This window comes from Rhinopithecus bieti, unplaced genomic scaffold (genome assembly GCF_001698545.2).
Source record: "Rhinopithecus bieti isolate Rb0 unplaced genomic scaffold, ASM169854v2 scaffold_2314, whole genome shotgun sequence".
NCBI classification, from domain to species: Eukaryota; Metazoa; Chordata; class Mammalia; order Primates; family Cercopithecidae; genus Rhinopithecus; species Rhinopithecus bieti.
The window spans coordinates 81,884-107,531 of record NW_016803781.1 but is presented as its reverse complement, the minus strand read 5'-3'; the positions used below and the strand labels follow the sequence as shown (position 1 = coordinate 107,531).

The 25,648-nt window shown below is 51.8% G+C and overlaps 1 protein-coding gene across 1 annotated transcript in view; it reads right to left on the bottom strand.

Annotated features, from left to right (window-relative positions):
• Positions 1 to 370: 370 nt before the first annotated feature.
• Positions 371 to 25,648, bottom strand: part of LOC108515740 (tetratricopeptide repeat protein 28) — a 52,138-nt gene continuing 26,860 nt past the window's right edge. Inside the window, exons 3-11 of the mRNA XM_017852868.1 lie at positions 22,876 to 23,055; positions 20,091 to 20,811; positions 17,645 to 17,769; positions 14,799 to 15,030; positions 14,089 to 14,165; positions 12,295 to 12,318; positions 11,358 to 11,487; positions 7,527 to 7,634; positions 371 to 6,133 (exon numbers count right to left, since the gene is read on the bottom strand). Coding sequence (XP_017708357.1) covers positions 4,503 to 6,133; positions 7,527 to 7,634; positions 11,358 to 11,487; positions 12,295 to 12,318; positions 14,089 to 14,165; positions 14,799 to 15,030; positions 17,645 to 17,769; positions 20,091 to 20,811; positions 22,876 to 23,055 — 3,228 coding nt within the window. The 3' untranslated portion in view covers positions 371 to 4,502. The remainder of the gene's footprint in view (positions 6,134 to 7,526; positions 7,635 to 11,357; positions 11,488 to 12,294; positions 12,319 to 14,088; positions 14,166 to 14,798; positions 15,031 to 17,644; positions 17,770 to 20,090; positions 20,812 to 22,875; positions 23,056 to 25,648) is intronic.

Sequence of the window (25,648 nt, the reverse complement as noted above, 5' to 3'; positions counted from 1 at the left end):
GCATATAGAATTATCTTCCTTCTTTCTGAAATACTACCTTGGAAGTTTTGTTAGATGATATAGGGATCTGGTGGTGATGAACAGTTTTTGTTTGTTGAAATATGTATTCAACTGTAGAACTTTCTGGCCCTCCAACTATGAGTAGCGTCTAAATCACCCCCCACCGACAGTGTCCCCAGACCAGAGACGTGCGGGACAGCTCTGCTGCATGCACGGTTGTGCTCTCTGCTTGGTGGATGTGAGGCTATGGTGTAGAGATGGGGATAAAACTAGAGAGATATGTGCTCAGTAATGACACACGGCCACTCGATGTGCTGCAAAGAAATCTAGACAGTGTGGAAAGGGTGAGAAAGTGATCCAGATACAGCGCTTAAAACCGAGGGAACTCATGCTTTAATAGACACTGAAAATCACAAAGGAGGAAGGCCAAGTGCCTTAGCAATCTCAATAAAAATATGAAGTTCTTTTTACATGGTAAATTTCATAATATAAAAAGTTTAATGTCTGGAAACCGTGTAATTTACAAAAAAAGTCCACGTAGGCCAAAGATGGCTAACACTGCATATAAGAAACGTGAATGCCAGTGGGAAGGTGTCTGAGGAGGGGCGGGACCACAGGTGTCCTGACAGGAAACATCTTTGAAGGATGTGGCACAAACAAGGGCCCAGTTCACAAACCAAAGGTACACTCAGAACAGCAGAATAGGTGATGAAAATTACACAGTTTCCACTTGTTGCCTACTTACTGAAAGCAAACCAGATTATTGCATGGCATTTTTCCAACCTGAACTGAAATTCTCAAGGCTACAATTCTTCTTGTGGGTCTGCAAGTGTGTGTGGCCGGGAGGTGGCAGGATCGGCATGGCCGGGACTGGCTGCAGTGATCACGTGCTGGAGGTCACTGGGTCGGAGAAAGCAGGATCAGGACAGCGTGGGTGGCACCTTCGTCTCTTGCTAAAACCCGGCAAGTTTCAGTGTGGACCGTGAATTTTTAAAAAATGGAATGGAGGTGAAAACTATTTCATTTTGTGCCGCACATTAGTGTGGATCAAAATGTGAGTTTTAGTAGCAATTTTTCTCTTGGTATTTTGACTTAATTAAAAAATCAAATTAGTTGAGTCATTTACTGGAGAGAATTAAGAAAGCTTTGACTCCCTTGCTCTGTGGTCCTGCTGAGGTTTCTAAGAGAGGGGAGTTGTACGGCTTATCGTCATTGTATTTACATCTGATGGAGTAGCAGAGGGTGGGACATGCCAGTTTAAATATATGCAATGCTTTCTGCAAATGGTAAGCCAAAAATTGTTTTGTAAATATTACCCACATCCATGGACTCCTCCCAAGTGGGACAAAGAGCCAAGGGCTATGCAGGAGGCATTTTGTTTCATCCACGTGGCCCTCACATACCAGGACTCCCCGGATGCCAGTCAGTCTATCCACTACCTGACTTGCTGTTCCTAGACTGGAGAAACAAAACATTATTCCATTTTCTGTCATCTATACCAGGAGTCAGCAAACTTGTTAAAAGGCCAGGTATTGGCCGGGTGCGGTAGCTCACACCTGTAATCCCAGCACTTTGGGCGGCTGAGGCGGGCAGATCACCTGAGGTCATGAGTTCGAGACCAGCCTGGCCAACATAGTGAAACCCCGTCTCTACTAAAAATACAAAAATTAGCAGGTCATGGTAGTGGGTGCCTGTAATCCCAGCTACTCAGGAGGCTGAGGCAGGGAGAATCGCTTGAACCCAGGAGGAAGAGGTTGCAGTGAGCCGAAATTGCGCCATTGCACTCTAGCCTGGGCAACAGAGTGAGACTCTGTCTCAAAAAAAAAAAAAAAAAAAAAAAAGCCAGGTATTAAATATTTTATGTGGTGTGGGCCAAAGGCAAAATCAATAATATTATGTAATTACTTATATAACCCTTTAAAAAGGTAACTTAGCTCATGGCTATGAAAAACCATACCGCTGACCAGACTTAGCCTGTGGGTCATAGTTGCCAACTCCTGATGTACACAAAGAAATCCTGGTGAATTACGCAATTTCCCTTAATTCTAAGTGCATACTTTTTTCAGTGTAGCCTGAAACATTCACTTTGATTTTATGATTTTACATCCATTTTACTCATATAGGAACACCAAGACGGACATACATATAAAGTGGCGGTGACTCTACAGTGGCCTCTAGACTGGTCTATCATTTTATCACTTTTGTTTTCCCTTCCTTGAAACTTAGACAGAATAAAACCACATAAACCATTTGGCTCTTCAATATGAAACCTAAAACAATAATGTACATGGGACTAAAACCAGGTTAGAGTCCATGAGTCCTCCTAACTGGCTCAATAACCACAGGAAGCGGCAGGGTGGTGGGGGTGTTTGCTAGAGAGGGGCAAATAGGGCGGTACCCTTCCCCTCACGGAAGGAGAGCACAGACCCCCCAGAGCTTTACTCCAGGGATCCTTGGCACTTGGGAAAGAAAGAGGCTGAGAGATTTGCTAAGAGAGGGACAGCCTAACCATCTGCATATGGATTTTAGAAACTTGAGGTTTACTTTTCATTGTTAAGAACCTGATTTTGCTGTCTAATGCACAGTGCTATAAATTTGGTCTTCACTTGCTACACTGGTACTTTTATTACCATTTTTCCCCTACTAACATAAAGAAACCCTCATAATTGCTGGCTTCTTTATAAAGTACTTCGCTTTCAGTGTTGGGATCAGGGCTAGAATGTGACATGCTTATTGTTGCCTTTTGTCAACATGGCTGCTGGTTAAATTAAAAACCTCTAGGATGGAGCTCAGGAGAACACAGACTAGATAAATACTATTCTTTCTTCTTTTCAGAGGAGTACACTGAGGAACAGGTGAGACTGTCAGTGTATGCTCAGAAGCTGAGATCCCACCCATGGTTAAAACCCCCAGCTGGGGATCCTGAGGTCAGTGCCCCCTGCCAGGCCCCTCGGTCTGCTCCATGTGCTGCTGGTGGCCAAGGCCAGGTGGCCGCCCACCTTCATGAGGAACCCCGTAGTGAAGTGGGTAGGATTTTTATTTTAGAATTACCTGAAAGATACTTATCTAAATTCTCCAACTAAGTACTAATATGACCTTCAGCATTTCCTTTCTTTAGTAAAATAAATTAATGGTTACCCCTAAATAGATGATTCCCTTGTCTTCCCTCAAGCTGGCAACAATTTAAGTTACTGTCAGAGCTGTAGGAAAAGAAGTCCACCTTCACTTTTTAAGATAGATCTCTTTCTCCCTGGTTGGCTATAATCCGGGATGGCCCTGCTGCTTAGGATCTGGACGTGTGGCTTCAGTGGTGGGGGAGGGGCCAGTCCTTCAGACAGTAGGAGCACAGGAGGCTGGCCAGGGCCAAGGTGAGGGTTTTGGGGGGCAGCTCACAGAGGCAGGTGCTGGGATTGTGGGGACCTGGCAACAGATTTAGATATAAGACAACTGAGGGACCTGGAGTTGGGAAAAGAGAATAAAATTCAACAGCTAATAAAAGGGAACAGGAGCTGGAAGGCGGGATAAATCTAGTTAGCCTTGGAATTTTTTTTTTTTTCTTATAAGGAAACTGAGTCATTTCAACCTTTCCTTCCAAACTTGATAATTACTTATTGATGACAATTCAAAATTTGACATTTTAAAAAACTTTTGAGCTTTTAAAATAATAGCTATAAATGCAAAGTACTATTGATAGTAAAACCAAGTTGTTTATCCATGTACAAAAAAGGTCAATACTGTTTTAAAAGCACAAAGTTGCATTTTAAATCACAATTGCATAGCTCTAAAATGCCTGGATAAAAGTTACATAATTTTTTTTTAAGAAAATTCAAGTTTGGTTGACAGCGGGACCCAAAGGACATTTGCAGAGGAGAGTTCAGAATGGAAGCGCTCTTTCAATGTGAATTATTGCATTGTTGCTGAGATATTACAATATCATGAGACCAAAATTGCTACAATTTAATTACAAATCATTGGCATTTTAAAAACCATTATTCCATTTTTGGCTAATATAACACTTTCCTGTAGAATTCAACTGAGAGAAATTTCATACATCCCACCCCCAACCAGCACCCGAACGCCTTAGAAAAAGCTCTATTTGTATTTCTGTGTATAAAAGGTACTGCATATATACCTCTTAGCAAAATATGTGCTCCCTTTCCTCTCCCTACCCCAGAACCATGATCATTTTTGTACAAAATCCTGGTGAAGAATCATATCAAAGATGAGAACAGGGAGTTCAAAGGTAAACATTTGGTGAAGTGTGTAGGAAATTCCATGAGCCTCCTGTACCAGCCCCATAGAAGTCCTGGCTTTTGGTGAATGTGGCCCAGAAAAGCCACCAGTGTGTGTGGCAGCCTTTGGACGTGGTCATGCCCCTGGCCCGGAGAGCACAGCATCAGGAGGGTGCTGGTGGCTGTGGGGGGGCTGCACTCGGCACGGCTGAAGCAAACGCCAGGCCCCCATCTGCCGGCTGCTCAGAGTCAGTGGGTATAAAAGATGCTTTAGCATTTGGAAGAAGGGAAAAATCTTCCTGGGGACAGGAACTTGTAGCCATTTCCAGAAGGCAGTCTCAAAGGGCGCACGGGGGCTGCGGCGGGAGGGCCGGAGGGCAGCGGCAGTGCGCCCAGCGAGGTGGTCTCGGTGCGCCAGTGTCCGTTGGGAGGGGCTTTTGGTGGAGCTCCCTCATGCTGCTGCAGGGACAGCTCCTTCAGTTCAAGCTTATCCACTCCCTCCTCCTTCTTATTGTGCCGTGGTGACAAATTCAACAGACTGAGGACATCTCTCTTAGAAGTCATCGTGCCAGGAGCCCCCCGGAAGATCTTCATTGGCCCTGTGGAATGCTGGGGTGTGCTCTGCCAGAACATCTTCAGGTTATGGACAGCCTGCACCTTTTCATCAATGGCTGCCATTTTCAGTTTGTCTATGTCAGGAGCATCTGCTGGACTCGAGCGAGCGGATCCAGCTGAGGAGTAGGAGAGAGCTGGGGAAGGTGCACTGCCAGCAGGAGACTGGTGGCCGGAGCTTGGGGACATGTTCCTTGGTGATTTGGAAATGTGAGCGCTGTAAGGAGAGCTGGGGTACTTCAGTTTAAAGAGAGGCTGGTCCAGCTGGGAAGTCTGTGAGTCGGAGCTGGGAGATGGCCGGCCACTGTTCTGGCTGGGGCTGTCTTTGATGGACGTCTCCGAGGTGGTGGGGCTGCTATATCCAGAACTCACCTTGGGCAGGGAGGAGCTCCTGGCTGGGGGCTTTGGTTTAACAGTGACTGGCGATGGCTGACTCTTCTGATGGGAGAACACAGGTCTGCTGAACGCGCTGGTTTCTGACGCTCTGAAGACGGCAGCGCTGCTGGGCGCCTGAACACCCTCTTCAGGGTTATTACTCTTGCTCACCTGGCCGCCGCTCCTCTGAAGACGCTCCACCGCAATGAGATGACTCTGTGTCTCCTCTAGAATTTTCTGGGCTAATTCTTGTGGATCAAGTTTTGGATTGCTTTCTTCTTGGGATTTCACGGTACTGTCCGTTTCTGTGCTAGACTGGTCTGATTCTCCTGTATCTGAGCTTGCTAGTTTTCCCACCTTTTGGAAGGGTGAGTTGGGGCTGGGAATCAGAGTCATTTTCACTGGAGAATTTGGAGTGCTGATGCTCCCTTTGGAGCTCACTGAGACTCTCAAGCCTCCGGTTGTCCCAGGTCGGGGTGGTTTGTGGTCTGGTGAGAAGCACATGTTTCGGTTTTCTTGGTAGGTCGCCAAGGGCTCGTTACTGATGATAGAAAACCCTTCATATTCTTCTTCATCTTTGTTGCCTGCAGGGTGGGTCTGGGGAGGCAGCTGGCTCCGAGGCAGGGTGGATCTCTGCAGGTAAGCGTTCTTGGACCGGTCATTGTCCTGTCGTCCTCCGGGGCCTCCACCCTCTGATCCACCCTCAGGTTTGGAGACAAAGCTCATTGAGGAGGCAATGGAGCTCAGACTGTACACAGAGATGGCGTCTGAGGCAATGCTGTCGGCACCGGTGGGAGAGAAGGGGGGGTGCTGGTAGCCCAAGGGCAGGGCATTGGAAACAGACTGAGCAGAAGCAAGAGACTCCAGGGAGGAGGAGCTGTCGAGGCTGAGGCGCTTGGGTAGCTCAGTAGAATCTAAGCACAAAACACAAAGGCCCAAAGGGCAGTTAGAATTCTATATGGTTTTGATTTTTTTTTTTTTCAAAATTTACAACATCCTTATATGCATAGAAGCTAGCAAAGAATAATGCAAGAGCTACTTATATACACTACTTGAATTAATCTTACAATCCTCAAAAACATGGTCCTGTTAGAAAAAGTAAATCTAACGTAGGGACAAAATCACTCTAGGAGAGCTCACAGCCACACCCACCCTCCCCAGACCCCCACCACCACGGCCCATCTCCACTCTGCTGCCTGTCACATGTGGGGTCAGGGTAAGCAACATGACCCTGTATCCGCCTTCCTCTGAGGAGGGCTGGCTGTGCTCCTGGGGTGGGGGCCCTTTGCTCAGCTGGGGCATGTGAGCAGTCTGTGATATCTCCTGCCCTCCTTTCCAGCTGCATCCCAGCAAGTCCCTCTGGCATCATCTACACTCACTCTCCACACTGCTTCTCCCCCATTCTCTCAACGTACTCCATTCAGGTTTTTGTCCCTGTCATTCTTATAAAGTCGCCAATGAGGTCCACAGTGCCAAATCCAGAGTCCATTGCTCAGTTCTGCAGTGGGATACACCCTGCCCTCACCACCCCTTCCCTCCTCCATAGGCCCCTCCTCATCCTTGTCACTCTGAGACCTGGAATGCCCACAGGACACATTCCTCTTCCCCTCTAACCCTCATGCACCCCGGGGGACGCCATGCACGTTTCTGTCTCCATGCAGACCTCTCCCTGAACTCCAAACTCACATACCAGCTGCCTGCATGGGTGCCTAATGGCTATCCCCAAACTGAATGTGTCCCAGATGAAACTCAAGCCTATTCCTCCTGCCACTTTCCTGACCTCAGCAGAGGGCAATCCCATTTTTGGGATTCTTCCAAAAAAAAAACCAGGATATCACTTTGACCCATCTGTCATGACCTTCAGCAGACCCCGTTGGTTCCACCTACAAACCATAACCACCTCCCAAGCCAGCATTTATTCTTCCCACTGTAGCCAGCTCGGCCCTTAAGAACATCAGTCAGGCTGGGTGTGTCCCCAGAGCCTGGAAATCTCCTCCGGGGCCCACGTGACCTGAGGGTCCACTCCCATCAGGCCCTGTGGCCCCACAGAAGACAGGCACACCTGTCGCCACGTTCCCGTCTGCTCTGCCACCACCATCTCACTTTCCAGTCCCTCGCCCTGCTTGAGCACTTGCCAGCACCTTGTACATTCCAAGTGCCATGAGAGTAGGGAGTTTTTGTTTCCTGTTCCTGAACAGTCCCTAACGGTTCCCTAACATACACAAAAAATGTTTATTCACTTTTCTTCTGCTTCCCAAAATGTATGTGCTGGTGTTGGCCCCCAGGGAGAGCGTGGCAGGCTCTTACCGAACAGAGACAGCAGGGACTGGAGCGCGAAGTGCACAGTCCGTCGATTAGCTTGCTTCCCGGTTTTCAGGATTACTTCCTCCTGACCAACTTCACAGAGATCAAAACCTAAAGGAACAAAGAATATAAGCATCTGCTTCCTTTGGGAAGATTCCAGATCTTGAACAGGAGCGCTGTAGGGCTCCTTGTGCAACTTCATGGAATGCCTGCAAGGCCCTTCAGGAAGCATTTGGGCCTGGGGCTTCCCCTGTCTGCACAGAGGTTGGTCATGTGGCAGAGGGGTCGGGCTGCCCCACCCGGAACATCCACTCTACGCAGCCCCCATTTGGCATGTGTGTGGCTCTCACTGCCTGGCTCTCCTCTGTCCCTTCACGGAAAGCACTATGGACCAGAACTGAGTAAGGCTCACTCACATGTTTTTTTCCATTTTTTTCACAGAAGTACAGTCTATATAAAGACTGTCCAGGACAAAAACTGGCCACTCCATTCAGCATTGAGAGCAGTATTTACAGCTGGTGCATGGTAAGGTGAAGTTTCTCAAGGGCAAAGACAATGCCTTCATGCATGTTCAAGTGTCTGCCCCCGTGGGCTTTGAAATGAGTGCCGACAATGGGGAATCTGCAGTGACTTCTCTGCCTCTGCCAAAGCCCAGAGGTGCTGCTCCCTAATTCTAAGGATTCTAATGAGACTCAGAGCAGGTGTAACACAGGGCGTGGAGCTTCCTGAGGCTGGCTAACAAGCTGTGGACAATTAAGAGACATTATAGGGACACCAGCAAGTATGTCTCCCTGGGGAGAAGCCAAGCGCAGATGCTATGGCCACAGACGATGTGGTTTGGCCCTGTGTCCCCACCCAAATCTCATCTCAAATTGTAATCCCTGGATGTCGAGGGGAAACCTGGTGGGAGGTGATTGGATTGGTTCATGATAGGGAGTGCTCACGAGATCTGGTTGTTTGATAAGTGTCTGGCATTTCTCCTGTGCTGTCTCTCCTGCCACCTTGTGAAGAAGGTGCCTGCTTCTCCTTCGCCTTCTGCCATGATTGTAACTTTCCTGAGGCCTCCCTAGCAATGCAGAACTGTGAGTCAAACCTTTCTTTATGAATTACCCAGTCTGGGGTAGTATCTTTATACCAATGTAAGAACAGACTAATACATATGGGGACCACAAAGCAAGAATTTAGGGCCTGAAGAGTCTTCAGCATTGAAAATCTTCACTCAAGATCCCTGGTCCCTGTGTAGATCACTGAGCTCCCCTGAAAACACTGCAAAGTGCTGGGTACCTACAATGCCACACCCTCTCCTCTGACCTCACAATGGTAAAGTAAGGGGGCCTGTAGTACACGATGCTACTGTCAGCATGCTGTGCGTGTCATGACTCAGCCACAGCACATTCACCAAAGGAGAAACCCCTCCCTCTCTCGTCTGCCTAGCCAGCCAGCCTTTTTACTTGTACCCAGGGATTTGGAGACTATCATTCCCTTAGAAATTAGGTTCACTAGAGGAGCATTCTGGTCTCTGTGGGACGTTTTCCTCTCTGAATTTGAAAGTAGATAGCCCGCCGGGCGCGGTGGCTCAAGCCTGTAATCCCAGCACTTTGGGAGGCCGAGACGGGCGGATCACGAGGTCAGGAGATCGACACCATCCTGGCTAACACGGTGAAACCCCGTCTCTACTAAAAAATACAAAACTAGCCGGGCGAGGTGGCGGGCGCCTGTAGTCCCAGCTACTGGGGAGGCTGAGGCAGGAGAATGGCGTGAACCCGGGAGGCAGAGCTTGCAGTGAGCTGAGATCCGGCCACTGCACTCCAGTCCGGGCGACAGAGCGAGACTCCGCCTCAAAAAAAAAAAAAAAAAAAAAAAAAGTAGATAGCCCCTGAAAGCAACAGGAAGACATGCTCAAAGAACTCAGCATTAAAAAATAATGAATAGTATCAATGTAATGCTTGCATGAGAAACCTCTACTTTTACCAAAATGATTTAAATGGGGTTGCTGAGAACTGGGTCCTCGCCATCTCTGGCAGCCCATGCTGGGTTGTGAAGGTGTGTGCTTACTGCTGAGGACTGGAAAGGGGGCATTTCTTGGAGCCTTGGAGCCCTGGGAGCGAGCTAGCCACCTCTCTCCAGATGACAGGCCTGCCAGACACCACTGTCCTCCCCGAGCTGTAGTCAAAAGGCCATAAAGGTCGCAAATGCATGCAGGCTGACTCGCCCCTTGAGTATCAGTGGCTCTTGGAAAATACGGAGAATAACTGGAACATTGACTAACATCTCCCATAATCCCAACACCAGAGACGGCCGGTGTTAAGATTTTCTGGGTTTCCTTCTGTACTATTCTTGATGTATCTGGCAAAGGGACCTCAAAAGCAGCAAGTGTGCAGAGGAGGAAGGCTGGCTCCACTACCCCCACACCAAAGAGAAGCTCAGGCTCCATGAGGAAGAGAACTTTTCCTTTATAAAGCAAGCTCTTGGCCAGATGTGGTGGCTCATGCCTGTAATCCAAACACTTTGGGAGGCTGAGGCAGGCAGATCACTTGAGCTCAGGAGATGGAGAACAGCCTGGGTAACATAGCGAACCCCTGTGTCTACAAAAAATACAAAAATTAGCTGGGCGTGAGTGGTGCATGCCTGAAGTCCCAGCTACTTGGGAGGCGGAGATTGCAGTGAGCTGAGCTCGTGCCACTGCACTCCAGCACCCCAGCCTAGGTCATAGAGTAAGACTGTCTCCAAAAAAAAAAAAAAATGTTGTGGTTGTGCCTTCGTCTTGCGGACTCACTTGTGGCAATGCCCCCAAGGCTTGCCCTACAGCTTCTCACAGAAGTGACAAGAGAAGCATCCGGATGGGAACCCGACCCTTCTCAGTCTAGCCTCCATCTGCTGCTGCTTACATAGATATTTACTATGTTTATGCCAGGAAAATGATGCTTTAAACCCACAGAAGAAAAGCATATAGGCCAGGAGTGGTGGCTCACACCTGAATCCCAGCACTCTGGGAAGCTGCATGGAAGGGCTGCTTGAACCCAGGAGTTTAAGACCATCCTGGGCAACATGGTGAAACCCCATCTCTACAAAAAAAGTTAGAAAAAAATTAAAAACCAAGTAATGCAACCTGGAAAGGATGCAAGCTTCTAATCCAAGGGGATTCAGATCCACCCGCCTCGGCCTCCCAAAGTGCTGGGATTACAGGCGTGAGCCACCACACCCAGCCCGAGGTGGTTTCAATAGTACTATTTTCCTGCCAGTTTTGAGTACCCAGGGACAGAGGACAACACTGAAACCATTATTATCTTATGACTCTAATTTTAGTTTTCTTTAGCTCCTAATAACACTTGACCTCCAGTAATACTAGAGTCCAGCAGGTTCATCTTAAGGTAATGGGCACAAATGAGAGAGATGAAATCACAGTGCAGAGGAAATGGCACAAAGCCATTTGTGCCATTTGGGAATCCTGCTAAACCACTACAATCTAAGTTAACTTTTTTTTTTAAAAAAAAAAAAAAAAAGAGATCCTCCTGCCTCAGTCCTCCTGAGTAGCTGGGACTACAGGTGTGCACCACCATGCCCGGCTAATTTTTTTTTTATTTTTGTAGAGATGGGGTCTCCCTATGTTGCCCAGGCTGGACTCAAACTCCTGGCTTCAAGTGACCCTCGCACCTCAGCCTCCCAAAGTGCTAGGATTACATGCGTGAGCCACTGTACCCAGCCTGAGTTAACTATTTTAAAATAATATTTAAGAAGACACTGAGATACTTTGCCCAATAGAAACCAGGAGGAAAAGCAGTGATTTAAAAGATGGAATTAAAGAACCCACTAAGTCAAGGATGCTTTCCCTACCTAGAGCTGCCAGGAACTCGTGACATCCCGGGAGCCGCCACAGCTGGACGCTGATGGAGACCTGAATGGGAGCTGATGCCAAGTCCTGCTCCTTCTCGCCAGCCTGGAGCTGAACCAGCACCTGGTGGAGCTGAGGAAGGGAGGACAACGTGAGCACCCTGTGTCTCCTTCCCCTCCAGCCCTCCTCAAGACTTGACCCGTTATTCTTATGTCACCTGTCACTGGCATCGCTAATGACCCTCACGAGTGTAGCATTTGAGATTCTTTTCCAGGTGCATTCATACCTACTGTCCTGCTGTTCTCTCTGTGGGAAGCTGATGGGGCAGTGGGGCAAGAGGCTGTGTGGGGCAGGAGAGGCTGTGTGGCCTCCTGGGGCTGGGGCCGGGTTCTGCTTCCAGCCTCATGTCTTCCCTCAGGTGTGGGAGAGCCTCACAGGAGAGGCCATGGAGAGTAGAAGGGGTGAGTTGGGACCGGCCACCTCCCTCTTTCTTAAGTCATCTTTGGGATCTTGAGGTGGATGGCGAAGAGGAACCTGGTTACATCTTAGAGCCTCACAGCTTGACGAGTAACCCACGTGGCCCACTCGAGTGTCCACTTCCTTTCAGATTTCAGGGTCTCTGGCCTCTCCTCAGGGGTCTGTGTGTGGGTTCACAGAGTGTCACTCACTTAAAGCTGGTTCTGCTCCTGCTGTTGTGGTGGACCTTAAGAGGTCAATCAAGGACACAAGAAGGGTGGAGCAGGAAGAGGGGAGCCAGAGCAGAGGAGGGGACAGGCCGCCGGAGCCAACGGCAGTGGGCATCTGCCTGGAGTGCCACAGCCTGTGTGGCTCCGTTTGACAGCACGTGCACCCCGAGCTCAGAGCCTGCCCAGGGGAACTCGGGGGTGGGTGGGTTGAGGGGCTCACCTGACAACAGTTGCTACTTAAAGTAGTACTCACCATTCCAACCATATTTTTAACAGCCTTCGGCCAGCAGATTATAAGAAAAAGAAAGAAAAAGAGAGAGAAAGAAGAGAGTTTAGACTCAAGCACAGGCTGTTATGCAACATGAGCTGATCACTGTTTAGGAAGCGCCACACCAGGCCCGCGGCTCTGACTGGGAGGGGAGAGGAGCAAGAGTCAGCAGGGGACACACAGGAGAACGGACAGCCACACCCAGGCCAGCCGCGTGCGGATCCAAGGGCTCAGGGGCAGCAGCAGCCAGGCCTCCCTTCCCAGCCAGTAGAGGCTCAGGGGGGGAAAGAGCACAGCGGGCGTTTGTAGCCAGCTCAGGAAACCAAAGTCCCTGGTTCCTGAGTGACCCAGGAAAGATCCACCAGCTGCCACCACTGGGGGCAGCCTCGGGACACATCCCTAGGGCCCGACAGCATATCAGGCAGAAAGTCCCTGTGTTCCCATTAAAAGCAAGAAATTAAGCAACTGGGTTTTTTGGCCTCTCAGCACAGCCCTGCAAATGGAATATAATTTTGGCTTTCAGATTTTGTAGAACACAGACCTCTAGACTGCCTGGGTTCAGGATGCTTTAATACACAGTATCCTGGAAGTGTTTTCCTGATGCTATTCAACAAGCGGGCATAACACACTTACTACAAAATGAGCAGGGACTCAGCCAAGGGTACAGGTCACTGCTAGTTCTAAGTTCCAAATCCATGTGGAAACAGCCCCAGGTAGCACTCAGAGTTTCAGAGGCTAATACTAGATGGAGCAGCTTTATTTCTCCATAGAAATATTTCTGCTTAAGTGAAATTTGCTGGCAAATATCTCTAACAACAACATATATTACTTTTTCAAATTGTTACACTCCAGAATGGCCAGAAAAGCAGCTCTGTGCTCTTCAAGGGCTGCTCCAGCCTCCAGAAGTGCTCCCACAGCTGTCCCCCTAGGGCTTGGTCCAGACCCTCACTGGCCAGAATGCAGTGGTGCAGCATGGGTACTAAGAAGCTCCCAGGCCAAGCTGCAAAGGACCCACATGATGCTAAGAACTGGAACCCTCTGAACTCCTGAACTAGATCCATATTTTCCTAAAAGAAAGCACATCTGCTAAGCAGTATCTTGCATTAGAGTTGCTCCTGTGTTCACTGCTTTGCCTCAGTGACTATCTTGTTTCGTTATGGTAAGTACTTTGATAAAAGAAGTATGGGGAACACCTGCAGCTGTCCTGGCAGGCTGGCCCACACCTGGTGGCTTGGGGAGGGTGGCTGTAACTCTTGTCAATCCGCTGAAAAAGTTGGTGGTGAGGAGGACAAGGTTCAGGAGACCACTGAATGGAGATTTCAGGAAATGCCCTGAGACCACAGGTGACAGGGGCCCCATAAGCATCCTCTGAAGGCCCTTGATGCTCAGCACCCAGTGAGAACACTATGCAAACCTGCCCCCCTGTGCCCCGCTGAGTCAAGCACCCAGCTTCACCCTGGGGTTGGCCGCATAGCTTCATCAGGGCCACAGGTGCACCTGACAATGCCAATAGTGGCCAGTGTCTGCTGGCACGGCCTCCCATCCTGGGAAGGGGCAGCGCTGCTGGCACGGATGCCTTGGCATCATGGATGGAAATAGCAGGTAAACAGCACTTGCCAGGGAGGGCTATTCTCTTAACTACCAGCCCTCACCTTCTTCAAATCACAAAGGCAATGAGACTGCATTAATTTACAGGTTCCTATTTAGGGCCAAGTTGCTCTGCCTTTCCAAATCAGCATGAGCCTCAGGCCCTGGCTCAGCCCTCCAGGCTCGACTTACCCGGCTGATGAGCTGCTCTCCCGTCTCCGAGGCAGTGATGAGTTTGCAAAGGGCTTGGAGGGCAGGATTGGGCAGACCTAAACCAAGGAAAAAGGGTATAAGTTATTCAGAAGAGCCTCTGCACCCAAAAACCTTCCCAGGGGAAAGAACCCTAACTCCTCGGCATCGGTGGCATTTTTCAGAAGCTCAGCACAGCTGGACATGTGTGTCTGTGTGTGACTTGGAAAGGGACAGTGTGGTCTCCCAGGAAGGTGGGTAGAGGTGGGGTGAGTCCTGACCCTGCCTCTAGGCCTGGCCATGCTGCAAGGACCCAGGCAGCACCACCCCGAGTCAAGCACCCAGCTTCACCCTGGGGTTGGCCGCACAGCTTCATCGGGGCCACAGCTGCTGATGACAATGGAAGTAGTGGCCAGTGTCTGCCAGCATGACCTCCCGTCATCCCAGGAAGGGGCAGTGCCAGCTGGGCGCAAATGCCTGCCATCACAGATGGAAACAGCAGGTATATGGCACTTGTTTCCTCCAGGGTGGAAAGATGCTTGTGCTGGGACTTCCGCTTGCCATTTCTCAGAAACAGCGCCCTGCTTCCTAGGGCTGGGAGATCAGCATCCTCCCATGAATGCGGGCCCAAGGCAGCCACTATTCCACCCTGGCGTCAGCGCAGACCTGTTGCCGCACAGCCCCTACAGCCGCCGCAGCCTGCCACGCCTCACCCAGCAGGGACTGGAGGGTGCTGCTGCACTGCTGGAGCCGGTCACCCGGGTCGGAGGTTGGGAAGAAGACAGCTGCTGGCAGGCCACTGGTTGGGGGGTCCAGCCGGAAGCCCACAGCGGTGAGGAGGGCCTGCCAGCCAGGGATGCCGCCCACTTTGTTCTCCACGCTCTGCTGGGACGTGTACATGGCATTGCGCTGCCCATTCTGGATGCGCTGCAGGGACTTTTCCACCTGGGGGGAAATTGGGGGTGAGTCAGAGACCCAGGCCAGCCCTGGTTTCTGTCCACATGGCTTTGAGGGTACACAAAGCCCCAGGGGTGAAGCAAGGCTGACTGCTGCAACCTCACATGGCCAGGCCTGAGGATGTGACAGTGGGGCACTGACCAGGCATCTTGCGAGGGAGGGCACAGAAGGGAAGGATTTTATAATCAGAGCCCTCGAGGGCTGGTGCAACAGAAGGATTCTGTCCCTCCCCTAAACCAACCCCTTGCACACTCTCCACAGACAGTAAAGCAATGTGTCTGAACACACGGGCCTGCCTCAAACCATGTAATGGCTCCTGCCCACTAGGATAAACCCTCAGGCCTTTCAGGACCCCCCTCGCTGCCCACAGCCCAGCCCCATCATGGGGTCTTGGCTGGCAATGCCCTTCTTCCCCATTCTTCCCACTCAGCCTTCGTCTCTCCGCACTGGCCTCTGGAGCCTATACCTCCCTCCACCGGGAAGTGTCCTCCTGTCATCCAGGGCCTGAACAGTTGCCTGCCACTTCTACGCTGGTCACCCAAGTCACTGCTGCATGAACTACATGAGTGAGTGTTTTAACAGTAGTGCAGGGTCTCAAGGCTAAGTGGGGACAGCTGAGAGGCGCAGTGGCTCACACCTGTAATCCTAACACTTTAGGAGGCCAAGACGGGTAGATCACTTGAGTTCAGGAGTTCAAGACAAGCCAGAGCAACATAGTGAGACCCCAGGTCTATACCCCATCCCCCACAAAAAAACACCAAATAACAGTAGTGCAAACAGCTTTCATCGGGCCTCCCTGGGCCTCTCCCTAGCGGAAACCCCTGTCCACTCTGGGATGTTGGTGCCCTGTGAGGCACATGTGCCCTCAGTGGAGGGGCATGAGTGCTCCAAGATGACCTGAGGCTTTTTTTTTTTTTTTTTTTAAACAGTAAACACTGGGACGCCAGAGCACAGGCGTCCCAGACGGAAGTGTGTACTCACATCAGCCAGGAGGAAACAAGCCTGCCTGGGAAGGCAGAAGATCAGCCCTGGCTGTCACTTGGGCAGGGCGGGCCTCCAAGACACTGCCTACTGGATCAAGGAATATCCAGGAGGTGTTAGAAGGTAGGGGCTGGGGAACTTGACCCATGGCCCCCACACTCCTGCATCCACCCCAGGAGATCAAAGGAAAAAGAGGAAACCCTTAAATGGGCCTGAGGGGCCTTAAGGCCACGTGGGGGCAGCTGAGAGGCCTGGCCTGGGAGGAGGTGGCTAATGGGTAGAGAAGGCAGTTCCATTACGCCAAAAAAGCAGTGTGCAGTGGCAGCAAGGACAGAGGGACTTTGCGGGTGACGGGACCTGAGAACTGAAAGGCTCTAGGCAGTTTCCAGATACGGGGTAACAATGGAGAGGGCCTCCTAGCACCCTGGGCGTTGGCCTCCTTGAGCCAACTGGGGGAATGCTGGGGGCTTGCTCGTCACAGTGTTCACATACTGATTACTTTCAGGCCTGAGGAGACCCTAAGCTTAAGAAATGTGTGTGACTCTATCCTCAGAGGTGCATGGAGAGCTACCACACACAGGCCCAGGTGCCACAGGTCTGAACAGAGGGACCTGATCAGACCCAACCCACGGGCAAAAAGTTTGCATAGCCCAGGAGACATGCTCACTCCCAGGCCTGCATGGATGCTGCCCTAGATCCTCCATCTTAACCATGGACGCAGCCAGGCTGCAGCAACCAGCCTGCAAGGAGGCCCTGGGGTCTGTGGCAGATTTGGAAGGAGCTTGGCTGTGGCATGGCTGTTCACCCACACTGCATGGGCCCCAGGCTGGCACTGGGCTAGGAAGATGTGGGGTGGGCTAGGGCTGGTCTTTCTGGCACAGCACTCTAAATGATTTGAAACGGCCTTCCAGGTTGTTCCCGAGGTAGAAGGATGAAACAAGTTTGATGTCACTGCTTCTTGACTCCACTGATAACATTTGCACCTGTAGATGTGGGCCCTCCATTTGTGCTCTCACCTGGGCTCCACAGAAGTTGGGGCAGGCTGGTCAAGGGCATGATCAAACTTGGACTCATTAGGGGCAGACTGAAGTCATCTGATGGTAAAATAGGACTCTACTGTGCGGCGAGTACTCGCATTTTCTCAAATCCTCATGATAACCTTGAAATATTCAACTGTTATCACCCTTTCCAGATGAGAGCACTGAGGCTCGGAGAGCCAAAGTGACGTGCCCAAAGCCACATGACCTGGAAGCTGCTAGGGTGTGGGTCACTGTCATTGGCTGCCCTTCCCCCAGGGTCCTGGCGAGTACTGCTACAGCCACCTGTATGGCACCACCCACCGTGCCCACCCCTCAAGCCAGTGGGCTCATCCCGGGGATGTCTGCAGAAGCACCCTGGGGATGCTGCCCACTTTGTGCATCAGGCTTTGCTGGGACATGGGTCTCCCAAGCAGGCTTATCCCAGGGACGTCTGCGGAAGCCGGTCAGTGCCGTCCTGGACATGGCCCCAGTCATGATGTCCTCTCCACCTGCTCACATCCCGATGTAAGGAAACCCTTGCCTTCCCCTTCTTGCACAGCACTGGCAGCTCTTGTTGAGTTCAGGGTGCCCGACCCCCTTACCAGGTGCAGCAGCACTCGCAGGGCATCCCGCGCGCGCTCCGGGTGCTGCAGGATCTCTGTGAGGGCCTGGCCGATGAGTGATGAGGGGCTGTTCAGCTTAACATCACTCCCGATGAGCATGAACCCTGCAGAGAGCAAAGGAGGACACCCTCAGCAGAGCGGCTGGAGACCCCAGCCCCACCCCGGCTTCTAGGGCTCACTTATGCCTCAAGGTTAACCCAGCAGAAAGAGCAGGGCCTGGCAGGGGAGCAGCTCACAGGCTAGATTGGGGCATCTGACTCACTGGATGGTGATGTGGCACCCCTTTGTCCCCTTCCTTTTAAGAATCAATATTGCTTAACTGTTCAGGTAAGTGGGGCCTGCTGTTTTGCAGAAAGGAGCCAAGGGAAGTACAGTGGGAAAACCTGCCTTTTTTTCCCTGAAATTTCATCTGTGTCTATCCTCAGGCCTTTAGGAAGGGACATGCCAGGGCAGGGGAGGTGCACGTATCTCCTCCTTGGGGCCACGGGGAGGCAGGGAGTGGCTACTCATCCAGTTCTAAACCAGCAAACAAGTTCGGCTGGGGAAGACCAGCTGGGCTGAGGAGCACGGCATCCCACCGTTCCTTTCCACATTGCCTTCCAAAACAGGGCCTGGGGGAGCAGGTTCCTCAAGCCCACGGGCAACTTTAGGACCAGCCTGCCCCCAAATCATGTAGGGAAAGGGTTTTCTAAGAGAATGAGCTCTTTTTAAAGGGAACAGGAGAGCATCACTAAAAATGGTTTCATCCGCAACAAAGTTGTGACTTACATTATCTATCAACAAAACTAAACAAACAAAGACCCTTTTCAAAATGCCATGCCCGTAAGCACACTGGACAGACCTGCAGAGACAGGAAAGGGGCCAGGTCCCCACAAGCCCTGCAGTAGGTTTTGTGGGATGCTGTGGGGCCCAAAGCCCCTTCTGACTGCCAGGAGCATGTCGCACAGGACTTGTATGATGAGGACAATAATGGAAGCCACAGGGGTCACCTCTACTTTCTGTGTCTCCTAAGAGCAGAAGCAGGTGAGCAGCCCTCCGTGCCTGCCTGTGCATGCTCCGCCTGGCAGAACCAAGGGATGGCCATGAGGTGAGTAGGCAGGGCGGGGTATGTGCCTGTTGGACCAACTAAATGCTTTTCAGCCTCATGAAGAAACAGGAACAATTCTATTTTGTTTTTTGAATAGCTCTTTGAAAAATACTCCAGTTGTGTTTGTAAAGTAAGCAAAATGTTTCCATCTTTCAACAGCATGACCCATCCACCTGGCACCAGCACCTGGGGCTGCCAGGCAGCCACCCCTGCAGCTGTGTTGTTTGCTGGCTGACAGGGCCTGGCAGTGCTGTGGCTCCACCCCAGGGCTGACCCACTTTTGGAAAATGACACCAGCAGTATCAGGATGTGTCAACTGGATTTATGTTAAGAAAACAGGATTTTTGGTAGTCCTCTGTTTCCCAAAGTTCGAGACACTTTCAGACACTCTGCTTTGCAGTTATGGCTGACGTTACCCATGGCAGGGGACTTTTGCTTTGCTCTAAATTTTCGTAACACCCTGGGGAGTTTCGAGGGCCAATGCTGAGAGAAGACCACAGGCTGATGCATCATGAGGCATGTGGGTAAAACAGCCCTGGCTGGCCGAGAGGCCAGTGAGGGAATAGCCCCAGGGTTTGGTTTGTACTCTGTGACTCTTGGCCTGGCAGGGTCTCCTGCACAGCAGAGCCCTCTGAGTGGCTGCTGTGGGCAGCTTTCCACAGGGACCCCAGGGGAAGCAGGTTGTTGCCTAGAGCTGAGAGGCAGCTCTGTACGTGCCTGCCTTCCCACCTCCCCTGTGAACAGATGTCACAGGAACATTCTCTCTTTACTCCCTAGACCCTCCAGGCAGGCCCACCAAGAGAATGTATTCTAGAACATGCAGGGCCTGAAGCTTCACAAAATATTCAGTACACTCCTCATAGATCTTCTCAAATGTGGACCGGGTGGTGTCATCGGCACCACCATCATCCCCTTGTTACCGCTGAGGACACGGCTTCAGAGAGCGTAAGTAACCTATCTCAGGCCACACAGCCAGGACATAGAGCTAGATCCATCCTAAGTCTTTCTACCACACACTCCTTTCTACAGTCATGGTTTAAGTGAGGGTGCAATGGAATGGGTCATCCAGTGTACAGTGACATCAGGAGGAGTTTCACATTCACACTCCCATGGCAAATGGTTCAGTTGCTCCCTGCCCCAAAGATGATCTTAATAGTAGGAAAAACTCATTTGGCAGAAGGAAAACTCAGCACACAGGCTCTCTCCCTGAGTCTTCTGCAGCTGGCCCTGCCCTGTCCTCCCCTCCCCTCCCCAACCCCACTTGTAGAATAAAGTCAGGGGGCTGTGAGGACTGAGCCCCAGGCCTTGACAGGCACCCGCAGCCGGCCGAACTCCCACCTGCCCAGTTGGAGGGGTGTGAGAAGGCCTTGCTGCTCTGCACCACCTTCATGGCCTCCCCCAGGGCGGCGCTGGCTTTCAGGCCATTCAGCAGGGATGAGTAGAAGGCATGGATGAACATCTTAGAAGCAGCCACTGGCACAGGCCATAGAGACACGAGGACACACTGAGCGCCGGCAGCCAGGAAGGCCCTTGTCAGCGCGATGACTCCATCGGCTGTGACTTTGCTGTTGGACTCCTGGGAGGAACCAAGCACCACCAGCTTCACGGGCAGCTGCAGGTCCAGGACATCGGCGGCCGTGAGCAGCAGCTCCTGCAGGGGCGGGCAGTCTGAGATGCTTTCCCCGTCACTGGCGTCGTCCTGCACCCGCAAGGACTCAGGGATCGTGTAGGGGTGGCCGAAGGAGCTCTTGCTGCTGGCAGGGTTGCCGTCCATGCTGGGCGTGAGGACCAAGGCCGACAGCTTCCAGGAGATGTGGGTAGCAAAGTGGACGCACTCAGCCTGGGTCAGGGCGCTCATGACCCTCTCCTTGGTGGCTACACTGCCCACTAGGGGCTGGCAGCCCAGCAGCTCGGACACCATGTAGGCCTCTTCCTCAGCCGATGGCATGGGCCCCCACAGCCACCTGTCCATCACGGCTGATGGGAGCTTGGGGTTGCCGATGACAGCCGCCATGGATGTGGAGCTGGAGTATGTGGGCGGGTTCTTCCGTAAGTGAGACTAGGAGGGGAGGGGACAAAGCAGACCACCTGTCAGAACAGCCAGGCTGCCCGGCAGTGGAGAGCTGAGCACAGGGATGGCCAGCTCTCTGCTGGTTGAGCTTAAATCCACCTGTTTCCCCAGTCACCTCATTCACTCTTATTTTTCAACATCTTTTTGACACCGGTGCCTAACTTACTGAGAATCACGCCTGCTGTGATGAGCCCTTGAAAATCATCAGGATTGGATGGTAGGGGTCCTGAGAGGAGTGGGGGAGGAGGCCCTGATATGACAAGAGTGGAGAGAGCCCATGGAACCCAGGATGGCCAGCCTGCTCCACAATCCTCATCCCCACAGACCTCCCTGTGTGGCTCCTAAATAAGAGGAAAGCCACTCCTGATAAGTCAGGGACTTTGAACAGTGATTTTGTTTAAATCGTGCAAACAAGCAAGTCAGTCTTGGGGAGACAGAGCTAAACTAAGTCCTTTAAGAAGCTCTACATACTGACAAGATTCTAGTTCCCTTCTGCTTTATATGCTGCAAAGTAGATAAAGTATCACTGAATGAGAAAATCAGCATAAAGAAGCCCAATAATGTCTGCCTGAGTTTCCCCTATGATGACTTTTGGTACTTTTTGGGAAACAATAAGTATGAAGTTACTTCAAAATAATTTTTTGGTGCCTCTGCTTGGTGATGCCTTAAACTCTGGGTAAGAGAAACACCAGGTGCCTGTCAGGAGATGGCCTCTTCCGGGTCTCTGGTTAAGCTACAAACAGCTAGCTGGCTGTTGTTATCAAAATAAAAGTTTTCTGAAGGTGGAGGCATCTGATACCCAGAGTGCTGCTATAAGCCAGGGCAGTGGGCCACTGGGTGGCAGGAGTGTCGAGAAGGCCAGCTCGATTCCTATCTGGGATTCAGAATCAGCCATGGAAACTTGAGAAACCTAGAGAAAATAACTTCTTTCACTTTGAACTGATTCTTTGCTTCATAAGAAAAGTATTATCCAGCTACAAAAATGGTCAAAATTCAGATCTGCAAAAACCCATGAGGCAGAAACTGACCCCACTTAGGCCACACCTATGAGCAAGTCATCAAAGCGGCCAAGACAGGTCCTGTGGGGGCCACCCATGCACAGGGCCCAGCCTTCGTTCCTAACCCCGCCTATGCTTTCCACCACTGTAAAGAGGACCATCTGGGTAAGACCTGTCCCATCCGCCATGGGGTATTAGGGCAGATGGGGTCTGAGGGCTCTGAGAACAGCTGGCAGCTCGAGGGCATCCAGAATTGGAGGATGGAGCAATGCAAGCCCTGTGGTAAAGACAGTCCTGCAGCCGAGCAGGCAGGGATGCTGCAAGTGGAGTGCGAGGCGGGTGCGGAGCCCTGTGGGGGTCTCTGAGAGTTTGGAGAAGGGGAAGAAAATTAAAGTTTGGCTCAAAAGTTTCTAATCAGGTGGGCAGGGCCAAGGGTGGCAGTGGGGTGAGACCCATGACTCAGGGTGGCCCACTGTTACTCTCTTGATTTTGGGTGTTTCTTTCCAAACTGATTATTCTTGCTCAATGAGACCTGAGTCCCTGCCTGTCCCCTGAAAGCCACCTGACTTGTTTTTAGTTCCATTGGCCTGTTGGGCTGTTTTCTACTTGACTCCACTCTTGCTTGTCTGCCTTCCCTGCCTGGGGCCCAGCCAACAGTCAGCTCAAGGGCCAGGTGAATTTGGTGGCTCTGCTCTGCCCACTGGGCATCGTGTGGATGGTGGGTGACCAGCCCCCTCAGGTGCTCAGTCAGGCCTCAAGCTTCACTGTGTACCTCAGAGCAGCTCAGAACCCTGATGTCACAGCAAAGAAACTTAGACATGACACAAATTGTGGCTTCCCGAGGCAGCAAAGAATGGCCAGAGCCATGAGGGCCGAGCCCCACTTTTGGACAGACCTACTCTAAGGTTATGCAACCTGCATGCAAATCATAAAATCAACACTTTTGAGGAGATCACAGCTATGCCTTAGTAACACAGCCCAGTCCGACCAGATAGACAGTGCCTCGAGACCCGAGAACAAGCCCCTGGCCCCCTACCATGTGTGTGAGCCTTACCTTGGACTGCACGCTAAGGGAACGGATGGAAGGGACAGCAAGGAGGCCGAAGCGCTCGTAGAGGTACTCGTTGGAGGAGCTTCCCTTCAGGAGGGCGAAAGGAATGAGGTAGAGCTCCCCCTCTAGAACCAGGATGAGCTGCCGGTGCCGGCCCACGGGGCCGCTGGAGTGCATCAGGCCCTGTGGAGCAAGCATGGAGAGGCTGACATGGGAGGCCCAGGAGGCAGGGGTTTCAGGCACCAGGACAACCCTGAGCTATAGCCTGGACGATACAAGTATGAGGAGGTAAGGCCTGCGGGTGTGTGGGGCGCCGTGGGGTGTGAGGCGCCATGGGGCACAGGCTGAGCTGCAGCCCTGCAGGAGCATCACCAACTGGCATGCCTGCTCGTGGACTGGCAAGGGCTGGCCTGGCAGCGTCCATCTGCCTCACAGTCCTGAGAAGGTTAGAGGACAGTTTCTTGAAGTTCACAAGAGCCTGGAGTGGGTGGGAGACCGGCCTGTACTGCACAGGCACCCTGAGAAGGGGTGAGAATGGCCCCTCTCAAAACAAGATCTATTTTCCATTTCAATGGACAAGAGGCTAGAAAATCGGAGGATGGGAGGTCTGGGGGCTGGCATGACAGCCCCTGGAGAAGGGGATGGGCTGGGTTCTAGGACCTTTTGTGACTTCCTCTGAGGGAAGAGTGGCCCCTTGGCTCTGGGCTCGGGAGGTGCTGTCCCCACTTGTTCCCTCTGGGGATGTCAGGGGACCCAACACATGGATGACTCCCATCCCTCTTGACAGGCGGGGCATGAGGACCCAAGGCAGGGTGTGCACAGGGCCACAGGAGACATAGGCTCATTCCCATTCATTGCAGAACAAGGCTAAGGCCACGGGCATCTTAGAGCAGCAGGCAACAGTCCTGGAAGCTGGGTTCACACAGACTGAGGTGAACAAAGAGGTGGTGTGGAAGCTCCTGCTGCAGTCCAGAGCCTGCCAAGAAGGTCCCAGGTCCACAGAGCCTGCGCAACACTGGGTGGCAGGGGCGGGGCTGGCCTGCCCCCAACCCCGTCTGCTGAGGAGTGGCTGACAAGCGGACACCCACCAGGCTGCCACTCGCTTATGCCTGGGGAAGCAAATGTGCTTGCTTGACCCGTCTGATGTGCTGCCGTGGGCACTTGGCTGAGGGTGGCAGGGCACTTGGCTAACCCGAAGTGACACATGCCTGGCAGGATGTTCAGTCTCTGTAAACCCCTATGGGGTTTGTTTTCTTTCTTTTTTAAAAAAAAAGTCTAGCTCCATCTAACGAAAGCAGAAATAAAAATTATTAGGCCAATTTGTTTTTCGTTTGTTTGCTGTAAGAGCTACAGTATGAGCCAGGCACGGTGGCTCATGCCTGTAATCCCAGCACTTTGGGAGCCCAAGGCGGGCAGATTATGAGGTCAGGAATGCAACATGGTGAAACTCCGTCTCTACTAAAAATACAAAATTAGCTGGGTGTGGTGGCATGCATCTGTAGTCCCAACTACTCAGGAGGCTGAGGCAGGAGAATTGCTTGAACCCAGGAGACGAAGGTTGTAGTGGGCCAAACACCAGTGTACTCCAGCCTGGGGGGCAGAGTGAGACTGTATCTCAAAAACAACAACAACAACAACAACAAAAGAGCTACAGTATTTCCCAAAGAGGTAAATTAATCATCTGTGCAAGTGGCACCTAGGCAGGAGAAGTAGGGGTGTCGTCACCAGCGACCCCGACACTGTCTAGGTGAGCTCTGGTCAGCACATGGCAGAGAAAGAGCTGTAGCACCTGGGCCCCATGTCCTGCCATGGCCACACCTGAGCTCCCCAGCTGGCTCCGTAGGTATGAGGTGCTCCAGGGGCTGCCTGGAGGGCAGTGCCACCACACCATGAGGTGCCACGTGAATACCTCGAATCAGCCGCAGTGGCACAGCTGATGCTGCCCTGACCCTGGTGACAGGGTCAGCGGCTGTGACAGTAATGGCCACCTGCTGCTCAGTGAGAACTGTGCTGCCTGAGAATGGGTAGGGTAGGGCTTGAGCCACTTGCCATGTGTAAAACTGGACCCACCCTCCACTGGTCCAGAGTCACAGGGCTTTGTTGTGACAAGATGCCAGCCCCAGCCCCGCAGGTCCTCCCTGGGCTCCTGCTACCCAGGCCCAAACCGCAGTAAGTTTCTGTCAGATGTCATCCCACAGGCTACTGCCTTCACCAGGACACACGCCACTCATAGACAAGTCCCTAATGACAGCACCTAACTGTGTGAACCGGACGGAAGCTTGGCAAGCTGAAAAAAGGAGAAGTGAGGCTGGAATCCACGCAGAGCAAACATTCACTGGCAGCACTTCTTTGTAGAACCCTGCTAACTCTACCCACAAAACCTCATCTGCGGCACAAGCCTAATGATCAGAGAATGCATGTCCTTGAAGGCAGCTTGTCTGTCTGCTCCGACACTCCACCAGGGGTGGGGGGCATCTCTTGTGGCCCTGTTGTCAGAAGTCTCCCAAGCTGGGCCTTGGCTTTCCCATCAGCCACTGAGTGGTGTCTGTCATGTGCCTACTGGGGATTGTAGGGAAGTCAGATAAATTTAGGACATGGTCCCTGCTTGCAAACTTATGATGATGTACTTAGAAAACTAAAATGCACACAAGAGGCCATTGCTGAGTGAAACTTGGTATTGTCAAACGTAACAGCCTCAGGGCAGCATGGCAACCCCAGAACTGGGAGAGCCTATCCAGGCTGACACTGGGTCCACCTAGGAGGCTGCTCTGGTCCA